The 12627-nt window shown below is 61.6% G+C and overlaps 1 protein-coding gene and 1 long non-coding RNA gene across 2 annotated transcripts; one reads left to right on the top strand and one right to left on the bottom strand.

The window, feature by feature from the left end:
• The first annotated feature begins 6 nt into the window (after positions 1 to 6).
• LOC111824244 lies at positions 7 to 415 on the top strand. The gene is made up of 2 exons (XR_002827314.1): positions 7 to 161; positions 271 to 415. It is a non-coding gene; the product is annotated as an uncharacterized LOC111824244 (long non-coding RNA).
• A 2728-nt stretch (positions 416 to 3143) lies between these two features.
• CCDC85C (coiled-coil domain containing 85C) lies at positions 3144 to 9332 on the bottom strand (the record flags this gene model as incomplete). The annotated part of the gene is made up of 4 exons (XM_006107139.3): positions 3144 to 3922; positions 4680 to 4778; positions 5539 to 5634; positions 9225 to 9332. Coding segments are annotated over 4 exons (393 nt in total), but the record flags the coding sequence as incomplete, so codon positions are not given.
• Positions 9333 to 12627: the final 3295 nt, after the last annotated feature.

The following is a 12627-nucleotide window of genomic DNA, read 5'->3' as shown; positions in this document are numbered from 1 at the left end:
GGGTACCTTGTATAATGCTGGACAGTTGCAGTATGGGAAGACATGGACCAGGCCCGGGAGATGGATCAGATGGTCCTCCAGGCCCGGAGTGGGGACAGCCTCGGCAGTGCCCGGGCCGCCCAGCTGTGCTGGTGTCGGCTGAGGGCCGCGTCCTGCACTGGGTGACTATACTAGTGAAAATGTTAACCAGCCATATTGGCTCAATAAATAGCTTCCGTAAGGAGTGAATTTCCTTCTAGAAATCAGTGCCTATTTTTCCTGGATACGCAGTTTTAAACAGTCCAGTTCCATCTGAAGTCAAGCTGTCGTCATCACTTCCATTCCGTGTTCTCTTCCATGACACCCAGTCGGTCAGAAGAAGCTTTTTGATTTAGAGATATTTACATCTTTGTATTAAAGTTATTTTGAAGGGGTTGCCTGGTTGGATGGCTTTTTTTCTTTTTCCTCCGGGAAGAAGGGGAGGAATGTACTTGGGAAGTGATGTATGTTTACATCGATCTGCAAGTTCCTGTACATAGAGATTTTTTAAGTGTGAATGTAACAACATACTGTGACTTCCATCTTGGTTACACAGGAGACTCCTTCAGTCAGTTATCCAAATAAAAGCAGTTCTGAAACTTTGTTACTGACAGAGCTTGGGGCCTGCAGTAGCCCCTGGGTGTGATCGCCTTCTGGACCCCAGAGGGCCTCGCTGCCCGCCAAGCCTCACCCACATCTCCTGGGCAGCACCCTCATGGGCCAGCCTCTGAGGTTCCTAGGTTAGATGAGGGTTTGAATTTGAAATCCTTTCCATTTCTGGCCTAAGGAGTAGGCAGAGGCCCCTTGAGTAACAGTTAGTGGCCCAAATGGGGACGCTGTGTGCTGGCTGCAGCCCCACCTGAAATGCTCCCAGGGGCCATGGCCCTCTGCCCAACGAGCCATCGCCTGAGACAAACACACTGCACACCACCATGGAGGCTTGCAAAGAGCCTTTATTTATCTAGCGCAAAGTATACACTGTCACAGTCTTCTCTGTTACCTTTTACTAAAATAGTTCAATGTTTTTACCACACTATCAAAAAGTTCTATTTCTTTTTCTCTCCCCAAATCAAAGTGGTTCAATAGAAGGTAGAAATGGACCGAGCCGGGCAGGGCAGGGCTGGCCGTTCTCAGGAGGTCACGTCCTACAGAAGACAGAGCATGGCTGCGGCCCGGGGACGGGAACCAGACGTTCCACCAGGTCCGGAGAGCAGCCCAGTCTCCCACATTATGAAAATATACACCTCTCCCGCTCCGCAGTCATGCACTGTTTCTTAAAAAAAAAAAAAAAAAAAATCAGTAGTATTTTGTTTCCTCTCAAGTTTTCAAGAAAAAAAAGGTCACTTTTTCTCTTTAAACACTGATGTGTAGCTAATCACTTCTGGATAAAAACGCACCACCCTGAAGAGTGGCCAGCAGATGGCGATCCCAGGATGGGCCTGGCCCCCGGGGGAGGCTGAGGGTGGGCTCCGTCACAGTGGGAACAGGCCACGGCGCAGGTGTCCCCGTGGCTGCGGGATCTAGAAGCGGAGGGTTTGGAAAGCAAAGGGGCCTTTATGAAAGGACACCCAGGTCAGCACACCCCTCCCACCCTGAGCTCAAAGCTGAGGCTCCAGGGGCGGACGGTCACCCAGTGTCACCTACACACCCGTTAGTGGCAGAGCTGGCACCCCCCTGGCTGCCCCGGTAGTGAGGCCCATGGGAGCCCCCCAGCTTGTGAGCTCCCCTGCAACTGCGAACGACCCAGTGGGGTCAGGCAGCGCTGCTCTGCTGCTGGCTTTTCTAACAGCATGTTATGTTGGGAGATGGCTGTCACAGGTACAGTTCCATCCCTGAAAGCCGTCCCACACAGGATTGGTTCAGGGACGGGCAGGAAGGTCTCCACGGCCCGCTCCACCTCCTCCCTGGACATCTCCGCAGTCCGGGGACAGGGTCACTTCCCTGTGACGCTGTCCCCGGGCCGCTGTGCAGCGTCTGCAGGTACCAGGAGGCCTTCCTTATTGCTTATTTTCAGTCGTGGCAAAGCCGACCTGATCCAAACATGGCAAATGGGCTCCCGGACATGGAGCCCACCCAGATGGCCCCTTCCCCCTCGGCCGCTTGTGTTTCTTTGGACTCCACGACCAGAGGGGGGCCTCTGACCCCAGCTGGCGGCCCCCTGGTGCAGGAGTCACCCACCACCATGTGACAGGGAGCTCCCGTCCGACCTGATGGAAGGGCCTTCGAAAGCCGCTCCCGGTAATGCCCAGGGCAGCACCCACTCGCACCCCCGGGCACAAGGAGGACCGAGAGCCTTTGCCCTGAGTGTACAACCCAAGGGCGCCAATGGCAGGTGACGGTAGGAACTGCCCGGTCCTGGTTCCCGTCCCTCACAGGGGCCTGGACGAGGCTGCCTGATGCAAAGATGGCCTCGGGCTCTTCCGTACCAGCCGCACAAGGCCGCGGGCAGCCCTCAGGACCTGGGAGTCCGAGGATGGACGAGCTGATGGGGTGAGTGGACAGGCCTTGCAACCGCATTGACAGTGTGGCCTGGCCGGCCTGCCAAGTTCTGGGGCCTCCCCTGTCATGCCAGCGACCGCCTACCCCCTCTCAACTCATTTTCCTCACATGAATGTGAAAATCTCCATACTGCACTTTACCACTGATATATGGTCATTTACAATGAAAGTCACATTAGTCCCCCAGAGTCTGCAAGGAGACCCTCATGCTCCCATGCTCCCTCGGAGGACACAGGCTCGGAGAGGAGAGGGACTGTCCCCTGGAGGAGGCAGCGAAGCAGCAGAACTCAGCTCGGGCCTCGCCCCCGCCCGGCCCCCAGCAGCCTCTCCAGCAGGTGAGCACAGCTGACTACAGTGATGGCCTCTACCATGAGCCCGGCTAAGAGGACCTGAGACCTCACTGTGCACCACGGGCCTGAAGAGGCTGAGTGACTTGCTGAAGGTCACACAGCAAATTAAAGCCAGAGCCAGGTCAGGCTCCTTCCAAGGGGGACAGAACTCCTGTCACTGCAGCCATGCGGCTCTGTCCACAGTGACTGAGGATGGGGCCAGGTTCCGGGGGGGACACCACAGTGGGCCGGAGGCCCAGCCATGACCAGTGCTACCCATCGGAGAGGGGGACTCGTGGGGCTCAGCCGGGGACTCTGCACTCAGCCTTCCTGTGTTCCTGGCCCAGAGTGAACCATGGAAGCGGAGGGTCCCCAAAATATAGGGCACACCTGGCACAGGGCAGGGTGACACTGGGGGGAGAGGGGAGGGGTGGATTCTAAAAACAGGCGGCAGCTGGCAGGAGGGGACTGGGCACAGGCCAGAGGAAGGGCTGGGGAGCTCCCCTGCCCGTGGCTCTTGGGACTCAGTGCTTGGGGAGCCAGCGTTCAAGTCACAGCGGGTGGATGGGAAGGGGTGCCCCTGCACCGGGTCCAGCTGCCAGTGGCCTTTGTCCAGTGTGGTGGCAGCCAGAGGATGGAGGGCTTGGTGAGGTGCTGGGCGCAGCCTGGCATGATCCCTGCGCTGGGCAGCTCAGAGCAGCCTTCCGTTCTCGCACAGCGAGCCTGAAGCCTGGCCCAGAGTGGGAACGGGCCGTCCGGGCTGCTGTGCTGCGGGACAGCCAGCGTCTCGCCTCCCAGTTTGCTGGTGTGAGATGTGGAGATGGAGGCCCGGCCAGCAGGGGCCACACCCATGGCTGCCGAGCCACAGCAGGCAGCATCCTATGTACAATTCATCACAGAAGAAGAAGACGGAGGCTCAGCCGGAAGGCCTGCCACTCCCCTGGGGGGATCCCAGGCAGGGACAGTCCACGTCCACGGAGGAGAGGCCTACAAAGGCCCCTTGAACTGGTTCCCAGACAGGTGCTGCCGGATGGAGGGCTTGGAGCTGGCGGCGTCTCCCAGCTTTCTCCAGACCACCTGCGGGGAGAGGCGAGATGTGACGGCAGGGCCAGCCCAAGCCCGCCAGCTGGCCTGTGCACACATCCCAGAGCCATGGGCCAGGGGGGGACTGAGGCCACGTAAAGCTTGGAAACACTCAGGCCAGGTCTTTGCATGTCCATCCTCATGGCCACACCTGCCATCCTGAGCAGGTCACCACTAGGGTGTGGGCTCAGCCTCGCAGCTGTCCAGTGGGGCCCATGGACTCAGAAGGCAGCATAGGAGGGGGTTCAGAACACCCCACTCCATGGGAGACCCCAGTTCAGCCCCTGCGAACCACCCTTCCCTCTGGCTCCTTCAAGGGTCCAGAGGGGATCCATGTTGATGAGGTGGGTCAGGGGCAGCCAGCTTCCAGAACAAAGGCAGCCCCAGCCCTGCAGGCCCACAGAGTGGGGGTGCCACCTGCACCTCAGGCTAAGCACCAGCAGTCACCAGGGCCACCACCCAGCTGGGAGGCCAGGAGCCAGACACCTGGGACCGGGGCTGAGGGGCAGGACATGAGGGGTAAACAAGACCAGTCCTGGGGGCCAGAGGCACATTCCCGGGATGGACAGACCCTGAGATCAGGGACCCCATTCATTCTCGGGGTGGGGGTGGGGATGAGGCCAGGCCAGCGCTCCCAGGCTCCAGTGCCTCCAGCCAGCCCTCCAGGTCACCATCCTTTCCCCCGGGGAAGGTAGCAACTCCCAGTGTCCGGCCAGGACGCCCCCCGACCCTGGCCCGAGAAGCGCCTCACGTTGCACATCTCGCGGACAATGGCCTTCTCCTTCTCACTCAGGTCCTCCTCGCAGCTGTCCTGGAGCTGCCGGTCCAGGTTCTCGTGCACCTCCAGGACCTGCGGGGAACAGGGCCCGGGTCAGCGGTGTGGAGACCTGAGGGGCAGGCCATCCCTCCTCACTGTGTCCTCTCCCCTCACCCAGTGACACTGCACCCACCACACAAGGGAAGCCGCACCCCTTTCACTGGGGGCCGAGCTGAGGAGGGGTCGGTCACCTGGGGGCAGGGCCGCCCTCCGACAGGTGGACTCGCTCTGACCAGGGCCCAGCTTGTGCTTAATGAGCAGGAGGACCGAGGACACCCCCACTCATGCACATGGGGTGTGCACACATGTGTGCATGTGGCAACCGTGGCACACGCACGGGGGGAAGGGGAATGGGAGGAGATGAGGGGCGCAGGAGCGGGAGATGTGCCCCCTGGAGGCAGGAGCGCGTCTTCAGGACCTGCAGCTGGCGGCCCTGAGCAGGAAGGCCCTGCACCTGAGCAGCGGCTGGGCCTGGGAGGCCTGGGCTTTGCTCCTACCTGGCCCGTCCTGCCATGACTCCAACCTTGAGGGAGTGCCTGCCCTCCCCCACCCCCAGGCCTCAGTTTCCCCAGTTGCAGGGACGGCAGACAGGTGACACACTTGCTATGGGCACCCGGCATCTTTGAGTCCCTCCCCGACAGTGTTCCAGGCAGTCACAGCCACCCAGTCCCCACACAGGTCCCACCCTGCTGCTCAGGTGCCCCCAAAGAGGTCCCCCATCCCGCATCACACCAGGGATCGGGCTTCTGAGGGAGTGGGACCTGGGTGAGGGTGGGCAGGGCCTGGCCCTCACCTTCATTGCATGCACGACAGCCTCGGGCTTCTGTCCTGCGGGGCTGTAGCCGGTGGAGGGGGGTGAGGACAGCTCGGGTACCGGGCAGGCTGGGCCCTGTGGGAGGGAATCATGAGGCTTAGCTCACCCTGAATAGACAGACCCAGGTGGCGGCCGCGGGTGTGACCAGCTCTGAGTGAGGTCCCTGATGCTGTGGGGCCAGGGGCTAGGCAGGAAATGGGGGCAGGTGTTGGGAGAGGCGGCAGGATGAGGGCCAGGCCAGGGCCGAGGAGCAGCACCCACCACGCCCCACAGGCTCCCCATGCAGCACACCTGGAGGCCTATTATCCGTTGTGCAAAGAAAGCCTCATGTCCTGTCTGTACCTGGGACTCCCTCAGAGAGGGCAGAGACTCACCAAGGTCACCTCGCCAACCCTAGGTGTCCTGATCCCAAAGCCCCCTCCTGCTCCCCCAGCTGCCAGTGGGTGACTCACCTTAACTCCACCCCCCAGGCCCGGGGTTACAAGTCTTCCAGCCCTGAGCCCTGCCTCCAGGCCGTCTGGCCACCAGATTCGGCAAACACTCTAACTGGCAATTAGGCACCCAACTCCCATATCAGCTTGGGGGAGCAGCAGGGGATGAGCCGAGGAGGGGGTCCATCCCCCAGCGCCCTGCCCATCTGTGGCAGAGCCAGTGTCTGCCCATGGCCTCCCCAGCTTCCTCCCGACAAGGGTCACTGGCCCAGGTGGCCGGGGGGGGGGGGGGGGGAAGGGGGGGGCCAGGGGGGGGGCAGGGCTTCTGCCTCAGGCTGCAAGAAGGAGCCTGCATTCAGGGCCCCACGGGAAAACTCAAAGACAAAGAGGCCTCATGGGGTGGGGGCCCCAGGCCTCAAGGGTGGGGTCCCAGGGCCCATAGGAGCCAGGTGCTCAGAAAGCGCTGAGAGTGGGCCTGAGAGGGAACAGAGAGCACCGAGACTGCCCAGCCTGCACGGGAGCATGTGAGCAGGGAAGACGAGGGGAGGTTGGCTGAGGGCCACTACCCTGGGATTCTGCCCATCGAGGCCATGCCCTGCAGACACCCTCAGGGCCTAGGCAGCCAATTCCCCTGCACTCTCCCCACTACTGCTGGCTCCAGGGAGGCAGGGAACCACGGCCTTGGGGTCTGGGAAGGCTGGGCCCGACTCACTCTGTGCCTTGGCTGGACAACGCAAAGGGTACTTGTGTACCAGGGTGCGTGTAGCGCCCTGGGATGCAGCCGTTTCCCTAACAGCAGTCCAGGCTGCCTGGCCTCTGCTGCCCAGGCCAGGTCTGTCATATGGGGGAACCAAAAAGATCTGGAAGCTCTGGGGTGGGGGATTGGGGGCAGGTGGAAGGCAGGCCACACTGTGAGCGACCCGAGGCAGAAGGCTGCACTGCCCGCACCGGCCAGGAGGGGGCGACAGCCACACACACACACTGTACAGCCAGGCACCTGGCCTTTGGCACCTGTGGCCTCAAGTCCTGTCTGTACCTGGGACTCCCTGAACTACCTGCTCGGTAAGGAGGCTGATTCCCCGAGCAGAGGCAGGAGGGAAGCCAGGAGTGGCCGAGGAAGGCTGTGCCATGCAGCCCTCTCCTGGCCGGCATGCCAGGCTGCCAGAGTATGGCCATGGGAACCCTGTAAATGAAGCCACCACTGGATACATAATGTGTACAAATAATATGCCATCAGGGCTGTTACCTCCGGGGCATTCCCCAAGCACAGCAGCCCCGGAAGAGGAGGACCACAGACGGGAGAGCTCAGGACACACGCTTCCTCTGCCCTCTGGGTTCTTACTACAGCCCTCTGGGCAGACACTAGCTTTTTACATGCCCATTGCACAGATGAGGAGAGTGAGGCTGAATGACTTGCCAAGGCCAAGCAGCTAGCAAACAAGGGGCTGAGCCTCGAACCCGGGTCTGTGGGACTCCAGAGCAGGGGCCAAAAGACAGGAGACTAGTGTCTACCTGAGAGAACTGGAAACCTATGTGCCCACGTCCTGCCCAGAAATGCTCTCAGCAGCACCATTCACAATAGGCAGAAAATGGAAACAACCCAAATATGTAGCCATTGGTAAATGAATAAAAAAATGTACACCCACGCAATGGACTATCACTCAACAACGAAAAGGACCAAAGGACTGATACGCCCTACAGCGCGGGTGGACCTCAGAAACATGGCGCTGTCACAGGGGTCCACAGTAGTTTTTATGTCTCCACTAACAGGAAGTGTGCAGCCTAGGCAAACCTATAGGGGCAGGGGAGGGGGAGGGGGGTAGGAATGGGAGTCCCAATAGCCACACAACCTTGGCCACCCACCCCGGCTCCCTCTGCTCACATCCCGCCGCACATCCCAGCAGCCAGCCAGGTGCACAGCACTTTATAGTTTGCAGGCCCCTGAGAGGCTTGGGGACACAGCGTTCCATCACTGTGCGCCGTCAGAATGGACAGAGCTGGGCGGGGGGATGCAGGAGTGGAGGGGCCACCCGGTGGGTGTCACTGGCTTTTCGGGGCCCTTACTCATGCAGGATTGGACCCTGGTTCAGCCACAGGCTCCTGGATAAACATCTGGAGCATCTGCTGCCGACGGGCCTTGCTCTCTGCACAGCGTCAGCAGCTACATTCCTGGGCCAGGTGCGGGGGCCTCAGGAGAGACCAGACGCCCGGCAGCAGCCGCTGCAAAGCCAGGACAGCTCTGCAGAGGAGCCCTGAGCATCCCTGCTGGCAGGGTGGGTGGGGGGAGAAGCAGGACCAGGACCCGGGGCCGGAGTCCGGCCCACCTGCCCTCCCTGCCTTGCTGTGGCTGGAGTGCGTGGTGAGCCCACCGCACGCAGCCGACACTCGGTAAACGCTGGCCGCTCTTGTTACGATCGTCTTCGGAGCTCGGGAGGGTGAGTGCCTATTGGTGTTTAGCGCATCCACAGATGTGTGCAGTCCCCACAAGAGGAAACTCCCATCACCCAGAGAGAAGCCCCACACCCCTAGCCCCCCACTTCCCCTCCTCCCAGTTCCTGGCCATCGCTCATGGGCTCTCTGCCCCTGGAGGTCCGTGTATGTGGTCACAGGATGTCACACAGTCTGACAGACACATCTACCCCAGGACAGCCATCCATGTCCCAGAGAGCTGCCCCTCCCCCCCGCCCCTCCCTTCCCTTCGGGGCTGGTCAGAGCCCAGGAGAACCTTGGAGGCCCGGAGGGTAAATGAGGTCCATGATCCACACACCCACCCTGTTACAGAGCCAGGGCAGTGACCGGACATATATACACCCAGCCCACCCCAAGGGCCAGCCGCACCCTCTCGCTGCTGTGTGTCCCAGGGATGACACAGGCCACCGAGTTGCACGGTCGGACGATGGCTAGGCCTGGGCAGCCGCTCTCGTGGCCTCTGGACACTGCCCGGTGCTGCCACACATCACCATGAGTTGGGCCTCCACCTCCAACCACCACACTGGGCCCTTACGAGCCCGGAGGGTCCTGGAGCCCAGGCCCCTTGCGAGAAAGAAGGCGGGGGAGTGAGGAAGGCCAAGCCTGACCCGCTGCTCTCCCCTGACCCAGCTCGGCCACTGTCCGAGGCCCCGGCAAGTCACTAGCCGGTCCGAGCCTCACCCCTCCCCTGGCATGTGGACCAAGGGTTCCAGAGGTGCCAGGTCCACAAGGGGACAGGGGGGCTCTTGGGGGAGGGGCACTTACGTTCTGCAGGGCGTCCTGGTAGGAGGGGGGCAGGCTGGCGAGCTGGGACTCCGAGTGGTACGGGGAGAAGCCTTTCCGCAGCGTCCGGAACTCTCCAGATTTCGCCTGCTGCAGGGGAGAGGGGGGGAGGTTAGGGTGAGGATACAGGCGGGCAGCGAGTGGTGGGCGGGGGGTGGGTGGCTGAGGTCGGTGCCCATCAGGACTTGCCCAGGCCCTAGGAGTGGCTCCTCCCTCTGGGCTCGGGTCTGCCCTGGGCACCCTCCCCACCCCCCCCACCCCCACCCCGTGCTGTGGCCCTTTACATCCCATCCAGGCAGGCGCTTCATGGTGCTCCCCGCTGTGAGCTGCACAAACGTTTGTTGAGCAGCTGAATAAACAGGTGAGTGGGTGAGTGAATGGGGTGCAGCTCTCCCACCCCTGGACCTTTGTTCCTCTGCTCCAGCTTCCCACCTTTGGGTTCTCCACACTCCCAAGGACCCCCTCTCCAGCCCCTGAGGCCCAAATCCACAGGAAGTCTTCCTGCCTCCCACAGGTGCTGGGGCTCGCCTCAGGGCACCCCCCCACAAGGCCCTGCTCAGGGCGCCCCCCACAGCGCCCCTCTGGAGGGAGAGAGGGGCGAATGCAAGTGGGAGTAGTGAGTGAGTGAGTGAAGGAATGAATGAATGAACACACATACACACGTAACTGGCCTTATGTAAGTTTCTTTCAGGACAAAGCAACACCCTCCCCACCCCTCCAGGCAGGGCTGGGGGCTGGGACCCAGGCCCGGAGAGGGAGAGAACCCGGGGGCCATGCCCAATCCGCGCAGGCCCCGTGGGCCAGCCGAGCAGAAGCCACGTGTCATTTCTGGCCCAAGCACCCTTTCCTACTTCAAAGGCGGAGGGAACTCTGTTGGGCAGATAATATGCAGGGGAACGTCCCATAAATCAGCAGCCTGTTGAGTTTCCCCAACAAACGCTGGAGGGGAGGAGGCTGGCCAGGGCAGGGCCAGGGGCCAGGCAGCAGCAGCCATGCCTGGGGGCCCCTCCTGCTCATCACCCTCTCACGGTGGCCCCCAAAATGTGGCAGGGTCCCACCAGGGAGACCTTGGCACACCCCCGATCTTACAACGGGACTGCCACGCCCTCGAAGGCACTGGAGCCGCCCTGTCCTCCGGCCTAGGTTCTGCTCGGGGCTGTCCCCTCCTCCCAGCTTCTCTGGCCCTGGACCAAATGGTTCTGAAGCAGCTCATGTGTTGTTACTCAAAACACCGGCCTGTGTCTCCTCCCTCCCCACAGATAGTTGCCCTGGGAGGAGGTGTGTGCACCGGGCGGGGGAGTTTTTTAATTAGCAGCATGCCATTCCCACCCCTGCCTCAGTGCTCGCGGTAAATATTTGCACGTCCGCAGAACTTTATTAGCAGCCTCGGAGCTGGTGGGAAAACGCACAATCTCTCACTAGGGGCAGCGTGACTAATGACGCATCCAAATGAAGAACCGTAATTGCACTTAAATCCAAATTAAAATCCTGGTATTTGCCTGTCTGTGCCCTGGAAGAGAGAAACCCCCAGGTTTTCATCACTGAGGGGAAGGGAGCTGAAATGGCCTTGGGGCGGCTGGGCCTGCACCTCGGGGGTGGGGATGGGGGTGGGGACAGGGACAGGGGCAGGGGGCACGGTGCTCCCCAGGGAGGACGCCTGCTGGCCTGCAGTCCCCCTGGCGTGGAAAAGGATCTGACACCACAGCAGGAGCTGAGCGGGATTTCCTGAATCCTTAAAAGGGAAGGAAGTCACCCAGGGCTGCAAACACAGCACTGGCTCCCCTACCCCGTCGACCGGGAGGGCGACTCAGGAGTCTGCGGAGCCTCCGTGTCCACCCTTAAGGACACCAGGCTCTGTCCGGGGCTGTCACCACAGGCCACCAGCCTCCCTGGGCCTCTACGGGCTATGGCTCTGCCCCAGGCCCACCTCCCACCAGGGCTCCTGCTGGCAAAGCTGCAGGAACTCCCCTGGGCCATCGCTCCCCATACACCTGCGAGCACTGTCAGAATAGGCCATGGGGGGACTCCCGCCACATGGGGTTCTTGTGGGCAGGCCCCCTTTCGGGGTTCACTCAGGGGCAGCTGCTCTCACCTCTCCTTCCTGCCCCTGGAGGGACCGTCTGCTGCAGCAGGTCTGTGTTCAAGAAGCACCTACTGTGTGCTCTCCCGGAAAGGCAGGCAGCAGTGCCTGACTATGGGTGGGGGGCTCCAGGGTGAGCTCAGACACAGGGGTGCCCATCCACAACCAGCAGCCTGCCCATAGGTGACCACTCGGAACCCCAGACCCAGGAGCCCGGGCTGGTCTGTCTGCAGTGGCCAGTGGCAGTGCCCCTCAGAGGGGCCACCCCAAGTGACTCTGGACTGGTCCCTCGGCCCGCTGCCCTCCCGGCGCAGGGAGGGGTGGCCCAGGACTGGGCTCCAGGGACGCTTACCAGCCCTGCTTTCCAAAGCAGGGACGCCTCCCTGGCTGGCAGGGGTTCAGGGGGGAGCCCAGCACTGGGCCTGGAGACCTTGCTCAGGGACCTGGGCCAGCTGGCAGCCACTAACTCATGGGCCTTGGCCAGCCCCTCCTCCCACCTTGCAGTTTGGGGTACCCACTGCAGAGTGGGGGTGACGCTGACTAGCGCTGCAACCTCACAAGCAGGGTGGGTCCAGTGAAAGTGGGTGAGAAGGGCCTGCATGGAGCGGTTCCCAGGAAGGGACAGGAGGGGACCAACAGGAGGGGACCCAGAGCACCACACAGCACTCAGGGCAGCCCCCACCCACCCCAAACACCCCGCACCCAAGGCCCCGGGCAGCTCTACCTGCAGCCTGCTCCCCAGGTGGGTGGGGGCGCGGCGGCTGGAAGGAGAGAGGAGCAGTGTCACCCAGCCCTCCCAGCCACGCCAACCGCCCCCTCACCTCTGCCCCCACCCTGGCCACCCATTAGCCCAAAGCCACCAGGACCTCAGCTTGGCTGGAGTGGTTTTCCCACACCGGGGTGGGGGTGGGGGTCCCCGAGGCACCTCACAGGAGCCCCAGCATTTCTTTTCACTTTGCGTGTGTGTGTTAATCCTCACCCGAGAATATTTTTCCCCATTGATTTTAGAGAGAGTGGAAGGGAGAGGGAGAGACAGAGAGAAACATCAATGTGAGAGAGACACATCCATTGGTTGCCTCCTGCACACACCCCAACCGAGACTGGAGAACTTGCAACCGAGGTACCTGCCCTTGACGGGAATCGAACCCGGGGCCCTGCAGTCCGAGGGCCAACGCTCTATCCGCTGAGCCAACCTGGCCAGGGCAGCCCATGTATTTAAAACCCCAGATTTAACAAGATCTGAACCCAACTCTGGCTGATAGTCCTGGGCGTGCCTCTTGCTGTCGGACTCTCACCCCACGTGCG

Source organism: Myotis lucifugus, unplaced genomic scaffold (assembly GCF_000147115.1).
Source record: "Myotis lucifugus unplaced genomic scaffold, Myoluc2.0 scaffold_1028, whole genome shotgun sequence".
Taxonomy (NCBI): domain Eukaryota; kingdom Metazoa; phylum Chordata; class Mammalia; order Chiroptera; family Vespertilionidae; genus Myotis; species Myotis lucifugus.
This window is presented reverse-complemented; position numbering and strand designations above follow the sequence as displayed.